At 38.8% G+C, this 27500-nt stretch overlaps 1 protein-coding gene across 1 annotated transcript; it reads right to left on the bottom strand.

Moving 5' to 3' along the window:
• Positions 1–4747: 4747 nt before the first annotated feature.
• Positions 4748–26982, bottom strand: LOC101862135 (phospholipid phosphatase 2). The gene is made up of 7 exons (XM_005105730.3): positions 26901–26982; positions 23613–23764; positions 22817–23115; positions 21346–21403; positions 19152–19328; positions 18226–18368; positions 4748–6266 (listed from the first exon to the last, which is right to left on the bottom strand). The coding sequence occupies exons 1-7, from the start codon at positions 26959–26961 to the stop codon at positions 6197–6199; spliced, it is 960 nt and encodes a 319-aa protein (XP_005105787.1). The 5' UTR covers positions 26962–26982; the 3' UTR covers positions 4748–6196.
• Between the last annotated feature and the right edge of the window lie 518 nt (positions 26983–27500).

Here is a 27500-nt window from a genome sequence, read left to right on the forward strand (position 1 = left end):
TTTTTGTCTTCCTTTGGATTTAAAAAAAAACGTGAATTTGTGTGTGTGTGTGTGTGTGTGTGTGTGTGTGTGTGTGTGTGTGTGTGTGTGTGTGTGCGTAAGTGTGTGTTTGTATAGGTGTGAGTGTGTGTGTATATGGGTGCGCGCGTATATCATCATTTAATTTAGGAGCCAAGTTTTTGACCTTGTCTGCCAGGGCTAACCATGTCTGAATGAGATACAATGTGCCACCAGAAAGACCGAGATCATCATCATCATCACCATCATCATCATCATCATCATCATCAACAGCAGCAGCAGCAGCAGCAACATCACCACCACAACCATCATCGTCATCATTATCAATCATTGTAGATTGCAAAAAGATAAAATATGTGGAGAGTTCTAAAATGTTCCCCCCAAAAATTATGATATGTTCAAAGTTTCGCCGTCTTTTGGTTTCGTCAGGAACATAAAAAAATAAAAATAACATCAAATAATATCTTCATCATCATCATCACCACCATCACCACTTTTCTCTATCTTGATCAGGGTATAGGCACTTATCTTCACTTTTTCCTATCCTGGGCTAGCTTCTTGCTGTCCCTGGGGTTTTATGCACACCGCATAATTTAGCAAAATTTGTTCATTTTTTGAGTGTGCATAATTTCGGATTATTTTCCTTTATCATTCTTTGTTAAAATGAACAGAATCGCATAATTTCACATTTTTGGGCTCAGTTCGCGTAATTTCATATTTTTTTGGGCATAAAACCGCGGGGACAGTTCTTGCTATTGGCCCATCATGTCCATGTCAGTTCACTTTACTGCACCGGTACGTCATTACTGATGACTCTTTACCACATTCCACGACTCTCCATAAAAATTCCACCCTCGGGAGAATCGAACAAGGGTCTTCTGTGTGCGACGTTGAAATGCCTGACCGCTACGCCACATACGCTAGTCAGCAAAGGATCATTATATTAGAAGAAAGATTTACGATAAAGGTCGTTGTTGAAGTCCTACACCCTGCAGGTTGTTGTAGTGTCCTTGACTTCTGGAGCGTAGAGTCGTATCCGGCTGTGATTCCCCCCCCCCTCTCTCTCTCTCCCTTTCTGTCTCTTCCTTTCTCTCTCTGTCTCTTTCTCTCTGTCTCTCTCTGTCTCTCTGTCTCTCTGTCTCTCTGTCTCTCTCTCTCTCACTCTCTCTCTCTAGTTCGATTATATGTAACAACCAGCTTATTATTTGTTACAAAACCTGGTTTTGCACTTAAACAATTTTAGTAACTTTGTACTGACCATACTTTAGCCAAGCCTAATTGTGATCTGAGAAGCTGAAAAAGTATTTTTTCTGTGTCATTGAAATGACTTTAATAAGTTGTTATGTCGGTCGTTAAACTCTCAGATTAAGACTTTATCTATTTTTTTGTGTGTATGCCTAGTTGTGACAACTAACATATTATTTGTTTTCCAATCTGATTTTGCAATTTTTTCAAGCCAAGACTAGATGATATCTGAGAAGGTCTTATTTCTGTGTCATCCATTGACTGTAGTAAGTTGTTGTTATTTTTTTGGGTATTATTATTAGTTGTAACAACCAACTTATCATTTGTTTTACAACCTGGTCGTGCATCTTTACAAGTAACTTTCTATTGGTTAAACTCTTGGCAAGCCTCTAGATGTGATCTGAGAAGTTGAAAAAGTCTTATTTCTCTGTCATCCAAAGGACTTTAGTAAGTTGTTGTGTCGGTCGTTACACTCTGAGATTTTGGCATTATCTATTCAATGTTGTGTGTGACTAGTTGTAACAACCCACATATTATTTGATTTACAACCTGGTTTTGCACTTTTACAAGTAACTTTGTATTGATTAATTCTAGCGTCGTCTAGTTGTTATATGAGAAGCTGAAAAGTCATAATAATTTCTGTATCATCCAATAATAGGCAAATGACTTTAGTAAGTTGCCGTTTCGGTCGTTACACTCAGATTTAGACATGATCAATATATCGATCTATGTTTTGTGTATAATTAGCTGGAACAACCAACAGACTATTTGTTTTAAAACCTGGTTGTATATTTTTACAAGTAACTTTTTAATTACATGTACTCTACTCTAGTGAAACATCCCAATATCCCCATGAGCACCAAGGCGAAGCTCATCAACGCCATTTTCCTTCCAACGCTCACATATCAGTGCCAGACATGGACTCTAACAAAAGCCCTAGAGAAGAAACTGGTCACATGCGAGATGAAATGCTTAAGAAGAGCAGTCAACAAAACAAGAAGAGACAAAATTAAAAATGAAGTCATAAGGGACACCGTGGGAGCAACACCAGTCCTACCACACATTGAAAAACAAAAGGTCAAGTGGTTCGGACACCTCACGCGGATGCCCTCAAACCATCCAGCTCTGAGAGCATACAACATTAAATATTCTGGATGGAGAGCCAGAGGAAGACCAAGGCGACGATGGAGTGAATCTGTGGCAGACACCCTTAAAGATCATGGGATGTCCCTCCTACAGGCCACACGACTTGCTGCAGACAGACACCTGTGTCTCCCCGCGACACCCCAGGGTACAAGCGGAAGAAAAAAGTAAAGTAAGTACTCTACTCTAGACAAGCCTAGTTGTGATCCGAGAAGCTGAAAAAGTCTTATTCCTGTGTCTTCCAAATGATATCAGTACATTTTATTGTTGTATTGGTCGTTACACTTTAAGATGTAGACATTATATTTATTAAAAAATGATTTATTTATTTATTTTAGTGTGTGACAAGTTGTAACAACTAACATATCACTTTGATTTACAACCTGGTTTTGCACTTTCACAAGTTCAAGTAGATTCGTCCAACTTACTATACTGTGTCAGGCCTACTTCTATAATCTGAGAAGCTAAAAAAAGCCTTTTTTTTTGTTTGTTTTGGCGAGTGTTTTACGGCGCTCTCAACTTCATAAGGTCGTATGGGCGCACGGGACGCAATAAACCTTTTTACTTTGGTAGGGTTTTGGAATTTTACACGCGTGGCGGCCGAAGCCTAATCTTATCGATTTTAGAACCTCCAATGGGTCTTTGATGTGCGCAACTTGCGCTCGCGACCTCCAAGATTTTTCGCCCGTATCCCAGATGGCTAGATGTTGGATCTTATCTGCCATAAGATCAAGGGTGTGGCTGAAAGACAGCTGTTAGAAGGGGCCAAGTAGAAAGGCAGCAGCTAGAAAGAGTCAGGAACCCAGAAAATGGGGAAGGCAGAACGTGGAGACGACAGCAGGCAACAGAACATGGTTAGAGAGCAGGAAAGGAGGAGAAAAGAGACAATTTTCGAGAAGAAAATTTTCCGTCGCTCTCAGGATACGAACTCGGGACCTATTGATTCAATAATTGAATAAGAGGCGAACACCGTAACCTGCAGACTACGAGAGCCCCCAAAGGTCTTTTTCTGTGTAATCCAAATGACTTTAGTAAGTTGTTGTGTCACTCGTAATGCTCTCATATTTAGACAGCATCTATCTATTTTTAGGTGTAACCAACATATTACATGTAAATTTAGCGGGTGGTTGGCGGGTGCTCTGGTGTGGTTTGCTTCTTCTTTCCTATCAAACATCTATCGTCTTTATCTCCCCTCCTTCTTTTTTGTGTTTGTTACTCTCTTGTAACACCTCTAATCTTCGGCACTTATATGACCTTATTGTGTTGCAAGTGCCCTAAAACACTTACTAAAACGGTTTACAACCTGATTTTTTTGCCCTTTCACAAGTAGATTTGTACTGACCAGACTGTAGCAAAGCCTAATCGTGGTCCGAGGAGCTGAAAATGTTTTACGTGTCATCCAAACGACTTTAATAAGTTACTATGTCGGTCGTCACAGTCTGGGATTAAGACATTTTCTATCTATTTTTGTATTTATATAGTTATACATGTAACACCAATATTATTTGGTTCACAAACCAGTTTTGCACGTTCAAGTAACTTTGTTCTGACTATATTACTATACCATTTCCTGAAAAGAGCGTCCCACCCCGAAGCCCCACACGATATTTTAGAGTCATAATTAGAAAAGCGATCTCTTTGAATGGGTGTATACGACTATTTAAGTATTTACTACTACCGGTAGCATAACTCGATCCCTCCAGGCGCTCTTTGTTAGTACAAGTTGCAGTATGTTCTACTTCTTTTCTTTCTCTCTGTGGTGGCGTCGGTAGCCTAGTGGTTACACTACCGGACTCGTAATGTGTGTGAGATTGCAGGTTCGGGGGTTCGAGCCTCAGCTCGGTCCGACCTTGCGTCCTTGGGAAAAGCGCTTGACAGGAATATCCCACTGGGCTCGGTCCTTTCAGAGATGGACGTTCATTAAATACGGAGGTCCCACCTCTTACTTCAATATTATATTTATAACCTTAAAGTGTTGACAGGGGCGTTAAACCTATACCATTTCACCACTTTCCCCTGTGTTGTTTCTGTCTTCTATCCGTCTTGTTTCTGCCCTGCATTATATGACCGTTATTGTGTCGATGTGCTTCTCTTAACCTGTCCCCGCGGTTTCAGGCAAAAAATTTTTTTTTTTAATTCTGAAATTATGCAAACTGTGCCCAAAAAAGTGAAATTATGCGATTCTGTTAATTGTAACAAAAAATGATAAAGGAAAATAATCAGAAGTTAGGCATAAAATTATTACATCTTGCTAAATTATGCGGGGTGCATAAAACCCCGAGGACAGCTTAACATTAACTCAACGCAGGAAGCAAGAGGAAAATTAACACACAACTTGAAGTACGGAGAGGAAAAAAAAGATTTTTATTTGGTTTGTTCAAGTTCAAGGTATACAAATCTGATAAAGTTCAGTGCAAGATTAGAATGTTGGCTTTATACAAAGCGTGTAAATAAATGAATAAATAAAATAAACTAATTAAAAAATACAGATAAGAGTAGAAATCATATAATTTTATATGTATGTTGCCCAACCGTTTACAAGTTAGGACTAGTTTTTTTTAGCATTAGCAGTCCAACAGGTAGGTTCTACTTCTTTTCTTTCCTGTGAAACAACCTTAATTACATTTTGATTAAAATTTACGCACACCCTAAAATCTGGCGTATCCTTTGGTAAAACGCATCCACATTGTTCTGTACAGGTGTAATATTGTGTATTTATGTATGTGTATGTTATTTATGTATGTAGCCTATGTATGTATGTATGTATGTATGTATGTATGTATGTATGTATGTATGTATGTATGTATGCATGTATGTATAATTATGTATAAAATGAGTGTTTTTGTTTTCCATTGTAAACCAGATTGCCCTTCTAGGATCGATAAAATAGTATTCTATTAAAAAAAAAATTTTTTACTATACTGTCTAGCACGCACATTGTGAAATCAAAGGGATATGAAAACATCGTTTCGTTATGTTCATGTTTTCAGCACAAAAAGAAAGTATACACATAAAAAGAAAAAAAATTCGGAGCCTGGAAATTTGTTCGGTATGCGCGTGTTTCACAGTGCGCATGCTAGACTGCATTGTACCGATTTCACCACTTCTATATTTTCGGTAACATATATATATATATATATATGAAGTAACTTTTCCTTCAGAGCATCTTTATCGACCCCGTCATTATCATAAATTGCTAAAACAACATCAAAACGTGGATGGCTGAAGATGTTTCCGTAACTAAAGACCTATGATGACAATAATAGCAATAATAATTTCCTGAAAAACTGTGCAATGTTCAGTACATGTAGTAATTATAATGTGAAGTCAGTAAGGAAATATTATCTTCTGAGTTTTTTTTTTACAGAACCTGTCAGAGGGAGAGGTCATTCCTATTCCAAGTGACCTAATCACCTAGAGTGTGTAGTACAAGGTGTAAAACTTTGCTGACAGAATTATTTCAAATGGAAGTCATTTAAAATTTATGTTAATAAGTGTTTAGTGGACTTCAAACTCTTCTTTATCTGTACCTCCTCCTAGAATGAGAAATAGTATGCTATCTTCAAGTAGCCTTGTCAGAACATTTTTATTAATTTTGATTTTCATTGGTTTGGCAGCAAAACGCCCCTATTTTCGCAATGGTTCGGACGGGTCTTGTATTTTTTTTTTTTCAGTTGTCCTTTCATTGAACATGCATGTGTTTTACTGACTTATAGAATCAACGTGGCCTTTTGCAATACATGTGTACTATGTGAGATGTTCTCATTAGGGAGCAGCAGCAGTTGCTGTTTCACGATGAGCGGCTACATGAAGACACAACCATTCCACTGCTGCTACCCACATCCACGCTTAGGAAGAACCTGGAAAGTTGGAAGTTAAACGGTTATTAATAAAGTAGGACCATTTAGTCAAAGACGCAGCATGGCAAACAAACCGGCAGGCCTACATCTCTATGTTTTAGTAAGTGTTTTACGGCACTCGCAACACAATAAGGTCATATAAGTGCCGAAGATTAGAGGTGTTACAAGACAGTAACAAACACAAAAAAAAGGAGGGGAGATAAAGACGATAGATGTAAGAAAATCACTGTGTGTGAGGCTGTATTATATATACTGACAAAATCGATTTCTTAAAAGAGCCTGACCTCCACCTTTAACAACCATCTATTATATGACTGCGCCAAGTATGCGGAGGGCCTTAAAAACTAACTTTGTATAAACATTTCAAGAGAAAAATCGCAGCATTTTGGATCTGGTGGCGGGCTAATCTGCACTAAAGTTCAACTAAGCGCATAGAGCTTGCTGTTGAGCTAGGATTTGCACTTTACAAATGCTATCTTTTATTATTGTTATTATTATTATTATTAAGCTAGTGGCAATCCCAATGTCCTGTGAAATACAACACGCAGCTAGAGCAAAGAGTAAACTCTCTTCATATATGAACAAACCAAAACACTATGATAGCTAGGTAAGTAAATTGCACTAGTCCACCTCTTTTCGGAGAATGGCCATTTACCTACTCTTTGGGAACAATGTAGAAACTTACAAACACATAAAAACTACAATATCAGATTTTAAAAAAATAAAAAATTAAGACACTTCAAGCCTATCGAAACCATGTTATAGAGTTGGAAGATAAAGGAATCAACAAAATCCAATACATGTAAAACTATTAAAACCAGCATGAGATTGTGAAACAAAAAAGAAATAAAATCACAGAGTATGTGATTCAAAAGTGGCAAGAAGGAGCGCTGAAATAATCATGCATGACCATTAGTTGGAAGTTGGAAGCTACACAAGTATGGCCATCTGCATGGACAGCTACAAAACATTGCACTTATATTGAGTAAAATATTACTAAAACACTAATAGAATAGGAACCTAAACTGTTTAGTTGTTTTAGAAGAGGTTTTACGGCACTCGCAACTGCATAAGAACCTGAACTGTAACTCATACAATTCTCTTTAAACGCAAATTGAAACTGCACAATGTGTGTATGTTTAAGATTCTATTTCATCAAAGCCGCAAAGTCTAAAAATTCTCAACAGGTTAAAAACAATATATATATATATATGATATATATATATATATATATATGATATGGAACGTAAAAGCAAAAGCAAGCACACAATACACAGCTTTGAGCACAGAAGGGACGTGGCTGTGTCAGCAGACAGTGTTTAGAGGAAGAAAGCGCCAAAGAGATTAACCACTCCTTCTTTTCTTTTTCGAGCACTGCTCTCTCTCGAACCATGATATTATTTAGTAAATTATTTCCAGGTCAAATGGAAATTATATACCAAAAGTGCAGTAAACCTCCTTTGATGACACAAACTTCTGGAGAATAGAGAAAAATTCTTTGTTTTAAGCAAATTTAGTGCTGAGGGAAGCTGCAATGCTTTAAATAAAGCCCGGAAAAAAACCCACAGGTATTGGAAATATTTTGTGGTAACAGGAATTTCATGTTGAACAGCTTTGTGTTACTCAAATTTTTCTGTACCTTGACACAAGAAATTCTTAGAGAGCCTGTAGTGATAGGCGACTCAGCAGGTGAATGTCCTGTGACCCTGATATTAAGTTAATTCATCCCAGATTAGTCATTCGAAATATTTCTTTTTTCGGTAGCCTACCAACTGATTCTTAAATTCTGTTTGAAATTTGATCTACAAATTTACGGAACTTGGGTGTATCAGAATGACTGCATTCATGTTCCTCGACCATGAGGAAAAACAATTAGATCTGTAAGTTTAATATCATTATTTCACAACACTGAACTAAAATATCATGCCATACTCAAACACAAAGAACAAAATCCTACATCTTTTGATTTCACGTTTTTCCTTGGAAAAATAAGAGCCAGTTTCACTGAATCCTAAAACATTTCAATACACGTACATATGTAATGAATATTCATTATTATCAGTACACATTTGAGAAAATAAATATGCTGTATATTATAATACAGAATAAAAACCTGAGAATTTGAAGAATGTAAACGGTCTGTTTAAATGGGAACATGAAAAAGGATGAGCAAAGGCAGAGCATGTTGGGTAATCACTGTCCAATACATGGTAATACATCTCCATCATCATAATTTAAATGCCAGATCTCAAACAGACATTGATAATCAATGTATCAATGTTTGCCATCATTTCTCTGCCCGATGTCCAAACAAAATCTATATTATATCATCCTGGTCTTTCACAGTCATCCATCTGTCCAAAGTTATCCTCCATCTACTTCTGCCTCTTTTGCTTTTTGTTCTTTCAATCAGAGCAAGATGTTCGAAGTCTTTGTGTTGATTACATGTATCGAGCAAGGATTGTGGATTGCAACTACCAAAAAAAGGTTGCTCTTCACTTGGAATGTTTCATAGCTTACTAGACAGTCTAGACAATTTCGTAAGCAAAAAGCAGAGCACTCTGTCCCTGTCAAGATATTGGATTGAGGTGGGGAAACATTACAGAAAAGTTCAGCAACACTCGATCGAACATCAGTTGAGACGGTGACCCAAAATCTCTATATATGAGTATGACTTATCTTAGATTGTCATCTTAATAGTAATAGGCCACAGTAGGCACAAAAAGAAAACAAATTGTCTTCAGATCTCCATATTCAATTAAAATTAACGTGAAATTGTCACAGTCAAATTCCAAATGTTCATTCACAAAGCACAGGGCCAATCCTGTCAGAAGATGATACAGTATCCCAGCAAAAAACAGAGATACCCAACAAACTATAACCCCATGATTTTGTGTGTGCGAGGGTAGGACTAGGAGTGGGTGGGGGGGGGGGCGATATGTCCCGAGGCACAGCCAAGAGAGAGTGGCTATGGTTCTTGCATTGAAATTCTTAAAATACGTCCGAAAAACTTTGCATTGCATTACAAAACTCGCATCACGATAGCTTGTGGGATGAACAGCAGTCCCAACTTACCAAGGTCTGGTTTGTGTCATTAGAATACATCTAAAGATCAGCCGGCGTTAAGTTATTATCATTATTAACTAATATCAGTGCGGGAAAACAGCCACAAAGGATCTAAGATGAACTTTCTTCCTTTCACCGGGATAGGAGGGTCTAGATCTAGCCTAAAGACAAAAGATTTTCATTCTTTCTGCATCAAGGGCGAGACTATTAACATGTAGTCCTTTGGGGATGATGACTTATTTATTCCGCCCCCCCCCCCCCCTTCCCCTCCCCACACAAAACACAGTCAAGATATGGTATAATAACATAATATATATACTTAAGGGAATAAGGAAATAAATAAAATAATGCCATGTGCAAAACATGAAAGTTGTGCAGATTTGACGCAAACTCGAGTCTGGGAATCATTCTCACCACCTGCCCATGTTACATGTCATATTATATACATCATGTATATTTGAGAAGGCAGAGAGCGTCATACAGCAGTGCTTCGGGCTGAGCGAGGTACTGCGTCCCGACTGGCTTGCATATATATATATATCGTGCGAACACCATCATCCACTTCTACACATAATATCTTCAAAACACATTCTGATTTACCTATAAATAAGTATAAGACTTGAAAACGAGCAAAAGATTTAAAGAAACAAACGAGTTGATATGGTACAAATCACAAATGATACAGAGAGATGATTCTTCGATTCAACTGCACATAAAGTGTGAACATAATGTGTACTATGACATACATTACAATAACAAAAAAAATCGGTCAGTCAGTCAATGTGTCCATTACACATTGACTGACTGACGGGATTTTCATTTTCGGTCAAATCCCTGTATTGTATACCAGCCATAATAATCAAAAGTGTTCTTACTGTTTTGTTTTTATCAAACAGTATTCACCGAACTATTAGTTTTAGTTTTAGTAAGAGTAAGAGTTTTATGGCACTTGCAATACAATAAGGCCATATTATATATAAGTGCCGGAGATTAGACGTGTTACAAGAGAGTAACAAACGCAAAAGAGAAGGAGGAGAGACATGGGCGACAAGATGTTTGATAGGAAAGAAGGAGCAAACCACACCAGAGCACCCGCCAACCACCAAACTCTACCCATTGCCCCTAGAGCTGGTGATATACAGGAACATGACCTTAAATGCTTTGTTAGTTTTAGAAGAGGTTTTACGGCGCTAGCAACTCTTAAATGCTTTTTTAAACGTAGGGTGGTGACATTTCTTGATGAATTAACAATGAACTGCATACGGTAAAATGAGAAATTAACTCAACAACCACAGCCACGAACACACCATCACCAGTACATATATAATTATATATCTTTAGAATTACACTCCGGAAATTTTTATTTTTTTTACAATAGTGTCGATGAATTTTAGGGGGGGGGGGGGGGGGGTTTCTAGCTTTAGTAAATGTTTTACAACACCTGCAACACAATAAGGTCATATAAGTGACGCAGATTAGAGGTGTTACAAGAGAGTAACAAACACAAAAAAGAAGGAGGAGAGACAAGGACGATAGATGTTTGGTAGGAAAGAAGAAGCAAACCGCACCATAGCACCCGCCAACCACCCACCGATGAATTTTGCAATCCTGCAAAAAAATTAATAAAGAAAAAGAAAAAGAGGAGTAAAGAGAAAAACAAGAAAACCTAAGAAGGAAAAAAAGAGACCAAAAAAAAGGGACACAGAGAGCATGGAAAGGAATCAATTCAATAGACAAAAATCAACAACAGCACCAGTCATGAGAGCAGCTGGAGGAATAACTCTGCAGTTTCCGCTCCATTTTTATCACACCTTATCTAATATTTCCTTCCATCATTTTAAAAAACGAAGATGGAAACATATAATTATCAGATCTATGTGTCATGTACGAGACGCTCAGATAGTAAAAACGTATAGATAGGTCATGTACTATCAACTCAGAGAGAAAACCCCCCCCAACAAAAAAAAAAAAAACAAAAAAAAACCCTCTTCCAATTCTATTAAATAATTCACTGAAAGAGAAAGGGCCAGTTTTTTATCTTTCCCTGTGTCTGGTAAAATGTGTTGTTTCAGAGTTGGTCACTCGGAAACCATCAAAGCCAAGATAATTGATTGGTGGATTTGACAACCACACTGACATAAGTTGCTGAGCTGTGTGTGTGTGTGTGTGTGTGTGTGTGTGTGTGTGTGTGTGCATGTGTGTGTGAGTGTGTGCATGTGTGTGTGTGCATGTGTGTGTGTGTGTGTGTGTGTGTGTGTGTGTGAGCATGTGTGCGTGTGTGTGTGTGTGAGTGTGTGCATATGTGGGTTTGTTTGAGTTTGTGCATCTGTCTCTTGTGAGAGAAATGCTTGAGTGACTTGAAATATGAAACGAAACTTAAAACTGGCCAGCTCTTCATTCTTCCCACAAAAAAAAAAAAAAAAAAAAAAAAAAAAAAAAAAAAAAAAAAAAAAAAAAAAGATTGTTCAAGTTGTACGTCACTACTCACTACTCAACACTAAAATTAAGGAAACTGAATCACAGATTCTTTTTTTGGGGTCTTTCATGTTAGTTGAAACGTATGAAACATAGGTGTTTTTTATGTCCCAAACAACAAAATTTAGATAATTTATTTAGGAGGCAGGCTTCCGACCCTGCCTGTCAGGACCAACCCAGGCTGAGACGGATGTTCCATCCCAGCAGATAGGCCGGGATACTCTATCAAAATTATCTCCCAACCCAGGAATCGAACTCTGGTCACCTGTATGTGACAGCAAAGCGCATAACGCGGCTACAATACAGACACCGGTAATCACAGATTCATGTAACATAAAAAAAAGCGACAGAAATAATGAGAAGGAAAGATGTTATCTTGTGGGAAGAGAAAGCGAATTATAGGCGATTTCCAGGTTGAGAACCATAGATATGGGGTACATAGAAGCGGAACCAATAAATTGGCAAAAAGATATTATTAATCCGCATACAGGAAAAAGAGGCTAAAACAGCACCTGGTCATGGATGGCTGGTGTCTCTATAAATAAATCATTGATGGTCAGGTCAGGGAAGAGAAAGTAATTCTTTAAAAACATAAGGCGCAACAACTTTTAAAAAAATCAAATTGAAGCTCAAGAAGAAAAATAAACATAATATCACAAAGTGAAAGCAAATCATGTAAAAAGATATGAACTGACGAGTCGAAAGACTAAGAATTCATGACACCGTTGATACAACCAGACTAGACAGTCGTCAATGAGCATTTGATTTTTTCCCTCTTTGAGTGTGAAGAGACAGGTGGCCTGCCATCAGGAATGGACACTTTGTGAGATTTATAATATAAATAATATATTTGACGTGGTGAAATCAGGCGCTCGTCAAAATAAAATGAAATTGAAGATACAGGCGATTTCCCATCCGTTTGGCAATTTCAATCAATTTCTTGTTTTTGGCTCAACATCTTTTTATATCCATTTAAAAACACATTTCTGTGTGGATTTCACTGAAAAACGTTGATAAAAGGCGCAAAAAATGAAAATTTTCAGATTTCCAGGGCTCCCCAGCTATGAAATCCATCAAACTTTGACAGACATTTTCTCTCTATTGAAGATAGATGGTTACTTTTTTTCACTGGAAGCAAGACGAATGAAAAAGCTTTAAGATAATACCAATAACTCCATATGTGCCCAAATATTGACGAGCGCCTGATTCCACTGCGTTGTGACACACATTTATTAAAGAGCACCGAAAATGGAAGCGCTGAATCACAGGTACATTTTTTCAACAAAAAAACCCAAAACCCATAAAATAGTCACAAGTGAACAGGTACAAATTTTCAATGGAAGAATGAGCAGATCAAAACAAGACAGTCACCCCCCCCACACATTCGGCAAGAATAACAACAAAATAACTATTTAAAAAAAAAAAAAAAAACCACAACAGGCAAAAATCTATGGTTCATCTCCCAAAAATGGCCTTCAAGTACTATATATCTAGCTACAATGCAAGGGAGTATGAAAAAGACTCTCACTTGGGTTTTGGTGGGGGTGGGGGGGGGGAGGGGGGGAGGGAGGGAGAGTAAAGAGGGATGGATGGGGTTAATATAGTATTGGCTTTTTATGTCTTGACTTGACAGACGATCTTAAGGGGATCCACTGGTCAGATCAGTAAAAATTTTGAAAAAATATCAGTTTTCGGATTCTGGAGTATCTTAATAGATATCAATATCAAGGATTCATCTTTAGAAGCCTAATTCCTTATCAAACTTATAAATAGCTGGAAAATGCATTTAAGAGAGGTAGCAATGCAGGAAAATCTTCACCAAAAACTATCTCTCTTTGCAGTTTTCTCAGAATTGTTTATCTGACCAGGTTGCAAAACTATTTTGAGTAGATCTCAGAAAGTTACTGTCAGAATTGTTTCACATTTGGACACAATCTTTCATACACATTTCTCTATAACTTTACAGTAGCATTTTTGCTGTTTATGGTACACATTTGGAGTTTTAGGCCTTTTTTATTTTACAAAATCTTAAAACATTGGAAACCTGAATGTAGTGCTTAACAAGGACTGTAAAGCTCACAAGTCAGTACAGAAAATTCAAATTTGGCTCTGTAAGGTTGTTCTACCTACCAACAGTAATCGCCATGCCAAATATTAGGCTTCTATCTTGATGGGTGTTGATGATTGACAAAATATAAAATTGGTTTTAAAAATGCTGAATCAATCCTTTATTTTTGATGGCTCGAGATTATTATGGCTAAAATCTTGAATTTTTTGCTTGGTAACCTTTTTTTGTACTATGTCACCCCCTTTGATGCAGAAAAGCAAGCGTTAGACCAAAAACTATAGCATTTGGGTGTTGACCATAGCTACACCCCCTTAAAGAGGTAAGCATGATAGTGATATAATAGCTTTGCCTGAGTGGTAAAGATAGAGAGAAAGTAGATTGCCCGAGTACCACTTTCCCTCCCTTCTGATCTTGACTTCCTTGATATAATGTTCCATAGAGGAAAGACATTGACAGTTCCTTTGGAATAAAGGAAGGTGTGGAAGGTGTAAGGACGTGTCTAACTAGTTCATAGGTGAGATATAAGGATATGATATGAGCATATAGCATTGCCAAACAAGCTCATTATGGAAGGAATACATGTCCTTCAGAATTAACTGGACCAAGACACCAAGTACCACTAACTACACTTGCACACTACGCAAGTCTTCAGTTCACATTCGCATCATTCGTTGTAAAGAAAATGCTGAGAAAGAGCCGTGGTTCGGCATTGAAAGGCTGAAAGGTGTCGGTGGTCTAGTCGTTACGTTGACGAGTTCATAACCAAAAAGTCACGGGTTGGAATCCTGTCAGGGGCCTAACATTGTGTCCTTAGGAAATATTCTTTACCCGAATTGAAAGGCTAAAAGGTGTCGGTGGTCCAGTCGTTAGGCAGTTGGGTTCATAACCAAAGAGTCATGGGTTTGAACCCGATCAGGGGCCTTACATTACATTGTGTCCTTGGGAAATATTCTTTACCCGAATTTTCCTCACTTCATCGAGGTGGGAATGAGTATCAGACTACAGATAGCGAAAAATCTTGTCAGCTTGCGAGAGTTTGAGCGCTTAATTGGCTGTTTGCATTGCAAGCTTCCCGGGAAGCCGAGAATGTTTCTGGAAATTCTACAGTCTGCTAAGGTCAGAGCAGTCGTAAAACATGTAAAGCATGCCGTAGAGTGTGGACATTTGCGATATTATAATATAAACGCAACTATTACACCAACTACACCTACTAAAAAACTTATCTCCCACGAGACTGCAACTCCTCTTATTTTCTTAAGTTAATAAATAACGTTATTTCAAAGCCAAGCAGATTTATGGCAGCATCTATTCCCTAACAAAATGTCACCCTCTGAAAGGCTGCCCCAACCAAACTAATTCTTTGAAACATGAACAAAAAATTTTGATATCTATATAATTAAAATAAGAGACAATAATAATAATAATAATAATAACAATAACAACAACAATAACAATAATAATAATAGTAATAGTATATCTATATGTTTTGATATGTCACTATGTTGATATTGCTCTTGACACCCCATACACAATAACAGAAACATGATAAGAACATTCATTTCCCCAACACACACTTTGCTATGAGCAGGAACAGATATAAATTGTGGGAAAGGGGGGAAAAAAGTTCCAGTCCCCAGCACAACATATCATCCGTGAAACAATCGCAATTTTTTAAATACCACAGGAGCCATCTACACGAAGTTGTTTTAGTAGAGGTTTCACGGCGCTCGCAACTGCATACCATCTATGTACATGAAGGAGAAACCAGGAACCCGCTAGACAGCAAGCAGGAAGACACGTAGAGCACTACATCAGCGGGAAGCTCTACTAATCCTGTCACACACAAGTTGTGTTCAGGAAAGGCGACGTTCATGAATGAAATATGAGACACAATGCCACGCCAAGCGAAAGAAAACATCTGACATATATATATGTGAAGTGAACAGAATGAAAGTGTTCTTGGGCTGTTCATGTAGTACACGTTTAAACAAATCAGCAATGCAGCTGGAAAAATAAAAGGACGAGCATACATAACCGTATAATCTCACTTCTCAGAGCCAAGCACAAGTGATAAGTGTGACATTCTGGGTCAAAATACATGAAGTTGAGGCTATTTTTCGAAACTGAGCTCTTGGCATTTTTATTCAAATCTGGCACAGCTTTGTCGAAAATTGTTTTTAAAAACAAGGGCACACAAAAGCTACGAATAAGTAAAAACCTTATCCTTCCTTTTCAGGACAAAAATTGCAAACAAAGAGGAACATCATGAGGCAAAGACAAAGTAGCACAATGCCTGGTTAAAAACTTTCAGATTCCTGGAATGACTAAAGGAAATACATCTCTGACAAACAGGTCGATATCAATCCACAGATTTCAACGTACTCCTGCGAAGTAAAAATTCTAACCCACAGGCGAAAATTTGTCTTACAGACTGAAAGGCATATCAATTGAAACGACAGGTGAACTGCACCTGCCCAAAGAAACCATCCTTGAAAATACTCAAATGATAGGATTCTATAGCTTCCCTCCTCTCTCTCACTTTAAATACTACATGTTGCAAAAACAAAAGCAAAAAAAAACCCCCCTAACTTCATGAATTTTTGAAGACCAATATTCGATCACGGGATCATTTTCAAAATTTGCATAGTGATGAGTAAAAGTATCTCTAAGAAGGTGGATATTGTGATAACAATTGATTCGGCAATTTTAACGCATATCAGTGAAAATCTTCCACATCAACATACAACCGGTACATTAATTCAACAGAAACAAAAAATGGAATGGAACAGATCTGATCAATGGAACAGATCTGATCAGAAACATCCCCTCCCCGCATAAAGTACCCTTACACAAGGAAGGGTGGTCTCTCAAACTCAAACTTACCCACCGGGCGGCTGGAAGTAAAGTCTGCATGAACCTGGGCTACATCAAACATTTCACAAACACACACACAAAACAGGTATCAAGTGTTAAAAAAAACCCCAACAACAACTTTGAATTAAATCACGTTTAAAACATCAACAAACGCCAACAAAAGCTGTCGCAACCCTCACCTTTGGCAGGTAATCCATATGTGATTTTTAAAAACAAAAACAAATCCAAGGCAACACATCGGTTAAAAAAAAAAAAGCATGTGAGAAATACGTACAGGCCACATTAACGCTAAACTTTGAGCCGAGTGGGTGCTGCAAAATATCGCCCTGTGGGCCTCGATTGGTCAAGGGTGGCCAAACTAGAGAAATTCAAGAGCTTAGTTTAGTTTTAGTAGAGATTATACGGCGCTCACGACTGCATAAGGTCATATGAGCGCCAGAAGATTAGAGGTGTTACGAGAGGGTAACAAACATAAAAAAGAAAAAGGGGAGATAAGGATGATAGATGTTTCATAGGAAACATTGCTGTATCCACCAAGTTAAAAGATTTTTTTAAAAAAAGATGATCTTGTCATTATTTTCATAGAACTAAAGTAAAGGTGCGAATCAAATGTATCCGTCAACTCGAGAAGTGAGCTCTTAATCTTAAAGTGTTTTCCTATACTTAGTTGATCATAACTACAGATTGTTTTTGTTATAAGAGGCATATCTTTTGATCTTCACAAAAAGGCAGACCACTAACAACTCACTAGATTCAAAATTATAATAATTTCAGGGGACAGTTTGCGAGATCCCAAATCCCTCGAGATATGCAGGGTGTCCAGCAATATTTCCTGAAAAAATTTACTCCCTGGAAAAAAAATGTTACTACCCAGCAGATCAAGCCCCATACCAGCTCGGAAAAGGGAGTTCATTTGCGCCATCAATAACACATATTATTATTACATAATATATGGAACGAAAACATTACACAACAAAGTCCAGTCGACACAATGGAGGATAGACAGACGATCGCAAGCTTGCTCGCCGCTAGATTTAGTTTTAGGATCTTAAAAAGAAATAAGCAGCTGTAAGGCAACAAGTTGGCCACCCATACTCAAGGAGAAGAAAATGAGATTTCTAAAGCACAACAAAAATACTTTCAATAAAGAAGCATGTGGGGCGAGAGTTGATTTCCATCTTCAGTTTGCAGATTGTAAACCGAAGCAAAGGTAAGCAAAAAATAATGCACACTAATCAATGCAATGCCAGTTCATTAAATAGTTAAAATACTCATTTACCTTTTTGCGGTAGAAGTCATGTTGTGTGTTAATTATTGACCCCCACCCCATCACTATGACCCACAAAATGAAGGATGGACAAAAATTCTTTTGGCCCAAAAGCAACAACAACACCAAGGCAAAATACACAACGTGATGCAACTCCTAAGAAGAACAACAACAGCTTTCACAATCGCGTTGCACCCGCAGCGACGTACGTGTCGGGCAGAGTCTGTGAGAAGACGTCGCTTGTTCCTCTTCGGTCATTCCGAAAGTCGAGGTAGGTGTGTGGATAATTTTCTTCATCCGTTGTTTCAGGGACGCGACCATTTGCGAAAAGGATCTTGTGAATCCAGAACATCTGAGGATATCAAAATAAAAAGTATGAATAAAGCCATAAAGTGCAGAGAAAATTTTTTTAACAGTTTTTTTTTTAGTAAGAGTTTTGCTGCACTAGCAACACAATTAGGTCATATAAATGCCGAAGATTAAAGGTGTTACAAGAGAGTAACAAACACCAAAAAAAAAGAAGGTGAGATAAAGACAATAGATGTTTGATCGGAAAGAAGGAACAAATCACACCAGAGCATCTGCCAAAAACCCACTTAAGAATTTTTGAAAGACAAAAGCACACATAGAGCAGAGATGGACATGTCCCGACTGTAGTGACCCCAACACTGTGGACAAGGACGCGACAAGGTGTAGTAGTATAAATTGTAAAGCGCACAGAGTTTGCTGTTGAGTGGGAATTTGCTCTCTACAATTAATGCTTTCTATTATTATTATTATTATTATTACTATTTTAGAAGTGTGGGTAGTGTTAGGAAGACAAACACGAAAAATCTTTCTGTGTCTTGCAGAGGAAAAGACTCATAAATTTCAGGAGAAAAAAAATTATAATCATCCTAATCAAGACCAAAAATTACCCCCCCCCCCCTCGTATTTTTTTTCTGTAAGAGTTTTACTGCACTTGCAACACAATTAGGTCATATAAGTGCCGAAGATTAGAGGAGTTACAAGGGAGTAACAAACACAAAGAAGGAGGGGAGATAAAGACGATAGATGTCTGATAGGAAAGAAGGAGCAAACCACACCAGAGCTCCCACCAACCAATCACCACCCCCCCCCCCCCCCCCCGACTCACGCTGAAGAAAGCCATGCCCGCTCCGAGCATGGCCCCGATTATCACGTCGCTCCAGTGGTGCTTGTAGTCAGAGATGCGTGTTAGACAGGTGTAGAGAGCCAGGCTTATGCCCACCAGTTGCAGCAGGGGCCGGATCACCACGATTTTCTTCCAGGTGAACCGCTTCAGCAGGTACAACTAACAGGGACATACGACAAACAAAATACAAAAAAAATGTAAAAATTAAAATTTTAAAAAATCATCTTTCAAAAAAATGTGTTTTAGTGAGAGTTTTACAGTACTTGCAACAACATTAAATCTAATAAATATCCTTACACTCTCCTTTTAAAAAAAGTTTTAGTAGAGGTCTTACAGTGCTCGCATCAGCGTAAGGTCATATGAGCGCCAGAAGATTAGAGGTGTTACAAGAGAGCAACAAACATAAAAAAGAAGAAGGGGGAGATAAGGACGATAGATGTTTGATATGAAAGAAGAAAAACCACACCAGAGCACCCGCTAACCACCCACACACTCTCCTTGAATGGCAACACTAGGGCTGGATTCTGCTCGGTTAATCGAAGGCTTGTAAAGCAGCGGAAGTCTTGCGCTAGAGTCTTGCGAGCAGGCTTGTGGTTTGATTTGCCTCCCGCTTGCTACCGGAGGGAACTTCCGGTGAGTTGTGACTCGCGGACAGTCCTGCTGTACTGTGTCGTGACGTTGCGAACTCTCGTGGCAGTGGGCTCAGTACATATTATAGATTCTCTGGTTATTTGCGTTGAGAGGCTTGCACCAAAAGTGCAAGATCGGTTGTTGTTTTTTTCATATTTCAGTTGTAAAAAACAAAAAGCTCTATTCAATGCACTTTAAAATTAATATTGGATCGGCTATTCTTATGATGTTAAGGCCTGTTTATTTTTAATGTGCACAAGCCAAGCGCTTCATCGTCGCACGCAAAAGACCTCAGTTCGATTCCCATATGGGGAGAAATTTTTACTGAGAACCTCCGTCTTTCTGCTGGGGCGTTGTTCCCTCTCAGCCCAGGTTGGCCCTGACATTGGGTTGAAGTAGGCCTAGCCCATCTCCTGAATGTTCTGTGTTATGTCACTGTGAGTGTAACACATCTACAAAATAGGTTACATACATACGATACAAAAGCCAATCACAACGACCCCTGGAGTTCTCCATTCTAGGGTAATCTAAGTCTACTTATTCTTATTATTATCAGAAACCTAGGTCTCTGTTACTACAATACCACGCTCCCTCTCACTTATCCATTCGCTAAGCTGATCAACGGCGGGAAGTTAAAAATAACTTCAGCTCTCTACGCCTTGCACCAAAACAAGCCAAGCCTCTCCCTTCCTCCACGGTTCAAAGTTCACACAGCGCACAGTACTGTCTTGCTGTTTGAACACATCGGACTGTCTTGTCGCCATCAAGACGGTCCTACGCCATCGAGCCCGTGCCGCTCGCTCGGTGTATCGAGACAGTACAAGTCAGCAGGTCAGGTTTGGAGCTTGTCCTGGGGCAAATCTGTAAGCCTAGCGCAAATCAGTACTGTGTGAATTGTGGGGCCTGTGGCAGCGGATGGGACTTGAGGCTTGCGCAGGCCTCGATTAATCGGGTAAACTACAGCGCCACGCCGCGCAGTGACTCTGTGGGCGAGATCTCTCACTCTCCCCCCTCTCTCTTTTTCTGGCGTAAGTGTCTTCGCGGATTGCAAGCAGGGTGGGGATGATGAGGGGGCCTGACACGAGTGGCTTCGCGGATTGCTAGTTGCTGTGGACTTGAAGTTTAGACTAGACCAAGGAGGTTACAGTTTGCGCTAGACTCAACTTATCATGCTGGTGATTTGATTTGATGATTTGACCTACTGATTTGAGGCTTGTGACTTGAACTAGGGGCTTGTGAGCACGAGCGGGTTTGCTACCGGGGTACAGCCCTAGGCAACACAGAAACAATAAAACAAACACTCGGTCACGCACAATAGTCATTCTCCCATTTTAACCCAGTGCTACCTCCCAATACACTGTAGCAATGACCTTTTCTAAGACTAAATTTTGCCAGGTTTTCAACTTCTAAAACATTACAAGGTAATATATTCAAACATACACACTACTACATTAACGATTATACAATATTGAAAGCTGTTGATGCCTGCACAGAAAACTTTGATGAAAATAAAGAAAACATGCATATATTACTTTACTGTACTTACAAATAGAAAGACTCCGCAGTACATGGAAATTGAAGAGTGGCCGGATGGAAAAGAAACTCTGTGAATTTGGGGAAATAAAAGAAAACATCATTGTGAGGTTGGGAGAAAAAGGGGGTCGGGGGTTATGTTTTTGGATTAAGTAAGCGTTTTACGGTACTTGCAACACAATCAGATCAAGCAAGTCCTGAAGATTTGAGGTGTTACAAAAGAATAACAAACGCAAAAAACAAAAAAAGAGGAGAGATAAGGACGATAAATGTTTGATAAGAACGGGCAATCCATACCAGAGCACCCACCAACCACCCAGGGGAAAATGGGGGGGGGAGTTGAGAGTTCAGTTAAGTTAAAAGATTTAAAGAAAAGAATATATCAACATGGTAACAGTCACTTAATGGAGGAAACAAAAAACAGAAGGAGAGTAAAGAACAGCCTGCCAACAGTGTGCTCCAACCTCTCATAGGGGAGGCAAGCGAGAACAGAATTAGCCTTGGGCCGTGGCGGAAATGAATCTTCTAGTTTAGTTTGGTATGGGGTTTTACAGCGCTCGAAACTGCATAATGTCATATGAGCGCACGAAACACAAGTTAGTTTTTTATTCGCAGTTCACTGCACGGCTGGGTACGGGTCATTTGATCTTAAAACGTTAAAATATTTAAAATTTGGAGTATATTTTCAATCTAAAATAACTTTCATAAAAATTTTAAACAATTCAATTTTGTTCTACAATTTCCCATAAAGGCCAACGGCCTTCATAAAATCCAAAATTCTGTTGGGACCAACGACGGAAAAAATGTCTTGCAACCTTTTGCATTTAAAGTATTTCCTTCGGATCTCTCCAAAGTCTAGACATTCGGTTAAAATGTGTCTAATGGTGAAGTCTGTGTCGCATCCGATGCAGAACGGCTTCTCATCTCCCTGAAGGAGGTATTTGGGTGTTAGGGCCGTGTGTCTGATGTGTAATCGAGTAAAATTGACTTTGTCTCTTCTGGAGAGGTCCGAATCTTCTTCTTGGGCTTTTCCTAACATAACAGCATAAAAATGAAACGCTGATCTACAATATAAAACCTTCCCAAATCTATATATGCTGTACAGCCCTTTGGAAGGAAATATTGACTCTACCCGTAGGTAGGAAGATCCAAAACTCTACTGCAGTCTAGAGAACCAGCAGAGAACAACAGCCTTCACGCTACAGACTGGGATGTCCATTGAGAAGAAGAAGAAGAAAAAGAAGAAGAAGAAGAAGAAGAAGAAGAAGAAGAACAACAACAACAACAACAACAAAAAGAAGAAGAAGCAGCAGCGGCTAAGCCCTTAACAAAAATGTCATGAGGAAAAAGTGACAGCTTAAAGCTAAGGATATCAAAAGCGAGACGAACCAAGCTGTGGTCACAAATAAAAAGCAAAATATAAGAGAACCATTTCTCTCCTTCACAACGGGTGGCCGACTTGCGACAATTTCCACGGTGCTCACCTCGCTTCTTTTATAAGATCCTTATCCGGCCCGGTACAGATGTCCTCCAGTATGTAACCAGAGGTGTCGTTGAGCCGCGACCAATCGGGCATGCACACGGCGAAGAAGTGAGGCCTCAGTCTGCCGACGGAGTACTTCCCTATGTTCGTAACCAGGTGCGTGAGGGCGGCGCCAAAGGCGAACAGGGAAAGGACTCGGTAGCAGTTCTCCATCCAGCACATGGGGAGCGAGCGAGCGTTGTCCCTCTTCACGCTGTTCTGGTACTGACGCCTGATTATGACTCCCTCTGTGATAACCACCTGAGGAATGTTAGGAAAATAAAAAAAGTTGAGGGAACTAGCAACTTCATTTTGACGTCGAATCGAACAAAAATGTTTTAATTTTTAAAAAATCAAACATTACTTTTAACATATAAACAACATAGCAGAATAAATGTTTAAGTTTAACATTTAGGAAAAAACACTAGTGGTACGTTGGTAATGCATAAGCATGTAGAGATACATGAAGAGAAAACAATTGCAAGATTTTGTAAATTACTGAATCAAGAAGTAATTAGTTGCATTCATACACCAGTTTTCGCATCAAACGTTCTGTTTCAGTAGTAGTAGAGGTTTTACAGCGCTCGCAACTGCATAAGGTCATATGAGCGCCAGAAGATTAGAGGTGTTACAAGAGAGTAACAAACATAAAAAAGAAGGAGATTGATAGATGTTTGACAGGAAAGAAGAAGCAAACCACACCAGAGCACCCGCCAACCACCCACTTAAGTTTCAAAAGCACACATTGCACTTCTTACCACAACACCAAATCCTATAAAACCAACAACATAGAGCCAGACATTGGTAACCGAGGAAGGCTTGAAGGGATACATGAGAGAATCATCGTCTTTGAAGAATCCACGTGTGAATGGAGTCAACACCTTCCGCATAAGAATCGCTGATGTTGCAACTGGGAAGACAAAAAAAATGTTTTCGAGTTGTCTCTACAACAGAAAAAAAAACACAAATCAGTAAGACATTGGTGACAAGCTTTTACAACTTTGTGATCAGGCCATGCAACAACAAAAAAAATGCAATCATTTTACAAAGAATTTCACATCATAGCTTCTAATATGACAAAGTTTAGCAAATTTACAACAATGTAGAGGTATATTCCATACAATGATCGAAGAAGCCCTTTTAAAAAAATGACCCCACAAAGTAACCACCTCATAACTTCATTTTTCAATTGATTTGCGATTTCTATCACCAGCCCCAGTAATTTTGAATACTATATATACACCATATGGGTTATTGCCCTCACTTTTCCACCTTTGTCCTTTGTTGAGTAGTAGTCAAATTGTTTTGTTCTTCTCATGCAGTTGAATTTTCAAGCAATAAAATCTTAATAGTTTGTAATATGAATAAGAAGTGTTCTTACACTGTGGGCAGGGTTTAGACATATATGATTGGGGGATATTCTGTACTTTAAATTTGAAAAATATAAAAAGGGCCTAAATTTTAGGGGCTTTATGCCTCGCATTACTCTAAATGAAAACCTGCGAAGTAAAGATCAATATAAGTGCATACTGACAGTCGAAATCATTGGATTGAGTCAATAGATAAGAAAAATCTGACTGGCACCGACTCAATCAGATGAATCTGATTGGCAGTGTGCCCAAGGCCCGGGTATAGCAAACACTGCAGGCTGAGAGTCCACATGGCATGCCATGACACACTATGATCTATTCGATTTCTATGCAGTTAATAAAATCAAATGTAAGCAAGGAATCATCCACTTAATTTAGTCATTTATGAAGAGCTATTAGAAGTAGTAGCAATAACAACTTTTTCAAAGGCTTGAAAGCCTTTAGGCTAGACCCACATCGGCGCCAGGCCCAACGGTCAGACACGACCCGACGATTTTTTGCCTGCTGTGGCGCCCATACCGCCACCGGTACCCGACGGTCAGACAACATCAGTTTAATAGTAGAAAATGGCGTGTAGCAGGAGGAGAAAGTTGTTGTTCTTGTTGTGGTTAGGAAAGGAGGGACCTCTCCTGGTCTAGGGGATACGTTGTTTGCCTCTCATTCAATAACTCCCTGGCTCGAAACTTGACAGCAATGGAAAATTTTCTTCTTTAAAATTTTCTCCTTTCACCTCCTTTCCTGTTCTCATGTTCTGCTGTCTGCTTTCGTCGCGGCGAACGCCGTAAAACACTCTCCATAACAAAAACCAACAGATTGTGGTGGGAAAGGGGAAAGAATTTATAGAGGCACGGTCCGCGAAAATTATACCTTATTCGCCTGACGGACGGCGTGGAATCAAGTTCATTCCTTAACGGTCTGGTCCGGGCTGTCAGGTTTTGGTGTTGGCAGGTTGCTGTTTTTTATTACCTGTCGTTACTGTTCTGCCCGCGTTCATTCCTTTGAGTCGGAAAATGGTCCAGTCTGACTGTCGGGCCCGACGCTAGTGTAGGTCTACCCTTAGACTAAGGCCACTGAATTCCGGCCTTTCATAGTTCATGATGATGAGAGTATGACTATATGTGTCCCTCCATTTGAAATAAACCTCATTCATAAAGTAATAAAGAGGAGAAATAAACTCTTTAGGCCTACTTTAAATACACAGGGAGCTTAGCACTTCATCATCACTTGTCAATGATGAATATGATTTCGGCCTTATTTGTTACAAGTAACTAGTCATCAGTAGGCCATTATTATAGGGTAGCTAGTCAGTAGTCTGCAGTTCTGTGAGTAAGTTAAATATGAAGTAGGTTGGCTATCATGAGTCATCATAGCATGGCATAAAGACAAAGATGATATCACTTATTATAGGATAACTTTAAGTTTGAGACTTTGACTTGAGCCAAGATATAAAGGACATCCAATATCTGTGTATGATCTAGATCTGCAATAGATTTAGTTAGATCTAGATATTTGATGAGGAGACACTTGCTTTGTCAAGGCGAGATCTAGATCTAGATATATAGATCTAGATCTAGCTCTAGATCTCTAGATCGAGTTAGACAGACTCTATGAATAGGCCACCTCTATTCTCACCCGGAGTGAGAATAGTGCAGGCGAGTCTTGTGGCTATTCTCACCCGGTGCGCGTTCACCAAATTTTGCGTTCAACCTAAACCACAGAATTCTACACTGTGATAACAGAAAAATTGTAGAATTCTGTGTCGTGAACAAACGTTCCATTACAACTGTAGCCTACTAAAAGCGTACAATTTTGTCTGTGGGCAGTGGAGAGAGAGAGAGAAAGAGAGAGAGAGGAGTAGCGCGAGAATTTCTGGGCAAAACAAAATGGCGACCCGCGTAGTTCGGCTCGATTCGAAAAGTTAAATAGCCGTAGCATCTTTGTAGACAACCAAATTAATTTACTTTTGTGTTTTAACATCATTTTTAAACTTTTTTTTGGTCAATTTGATCGTCCACACCGATAGACAGTATTCAGAAAGAGACAGAGAGAGAGAGAAGAGGGGAGGAGTTGATCTTGCGAGAACTTCCGGGCGGGTGAGAAGAGTCACTTTCCTATGAGAATATCCAGTCATGTTATATTTTAAATACTAGATCTATATATGAGATTTTTATGCCTAGATTAAGACTCTAGTTTAAAACTAGATCTAGATCTACATCAAGATTCTATATTTAGATCTCTAGACCTAAGATAGGCTAGACCTAGGAGGCTAGATTCTCATCTTGAGTCTTGAGCAGTCTAAAGTGGAGAGAATAGGGATCAAACTAGCTACTAGGAGTAGGGCAAGGTTGTTAATTACTGATGACTAACGTCAGTGAGGAGGCTAGAACTAGATCTAGATCTAGATCTAGATATTAGATCAGAATAGATTGTAATTGTAGATAAGAAGGAATATATGGTAATTGTAGATAGGATAAAGAAGGACGGGCGCCGAAGGACGGATCCGAAAGAAGGAAGACCAGCAGCAGCGTGTCCAGTGCCATGTAGATCTAGAATCTAGATCTAACTCTTCTGTCTTCAAGATCATATCTAAAACAAATTTGAGAGACGGGCAAAGACACTTTCGTCTTTACAAACCATACAATTCGGAATTCAACATCGCAATCTTGAGAAGCTCACCTATCACTATGAGGATAATTTCAATGACCAGATACGTTGCTCCTGATGCAGAGAACGCCATGGTTGTTTGTTGTGGTGAAAGAGGAAGTGACAAAGAAAATCCGAAATTTTAATAATAACTACTCGACCTTCTAAAACTAGGAGTAGATCTATAATGATACGGGAAAACAAATAATAAACGCCCACAGGATACGGAAGAAAAAAAAAACCCATCGACGAGAAAACAACAACAACAACTACAAATAAACTTTGTTTGTTTGTTTGCATGTTTATTTGTTTCTTTGTATGACCTCAATGCCGTACTAGACAAAGTGGAGTTTTTAACCAACGGAAGCACTATTATTATTGGAGTTGATAAAACTGAACCAAGAAGATGAAGACGAGAAATCCCGTCTTTCTACACCATTATTTAATTAGTGATGTAGCTTTTATTAAATAGGCCTACATCATATACATACTTTGTACAGGGCCTTACATGTAGGCCCCTATATAAACTGGAATTGTTTAAGCTCGCAATAGTATTTAATGAGAGTTTTAAAGGGCATAATGCTATGTCAGTTTAAACAGAGGAAAATGTATTTTGGCCAATTTTAATTTAAA

Source organism: Aplysia californica, unplaced genomic scaffold, assembly GCF_000002075.1.
Source record: "Aplysia californica isolate F4 #8 unplaced genomic scaffold, AplCal3.0 scaffold00489, whole genome shotgun sequence".
In the NCBI taxonomy this organism is placed as follows: Eukaryota; Metazoa; Mollusca; class Gastropoda; order Aplysiida; family Aplysiidae; genus Aplysia; species Aplysia californica.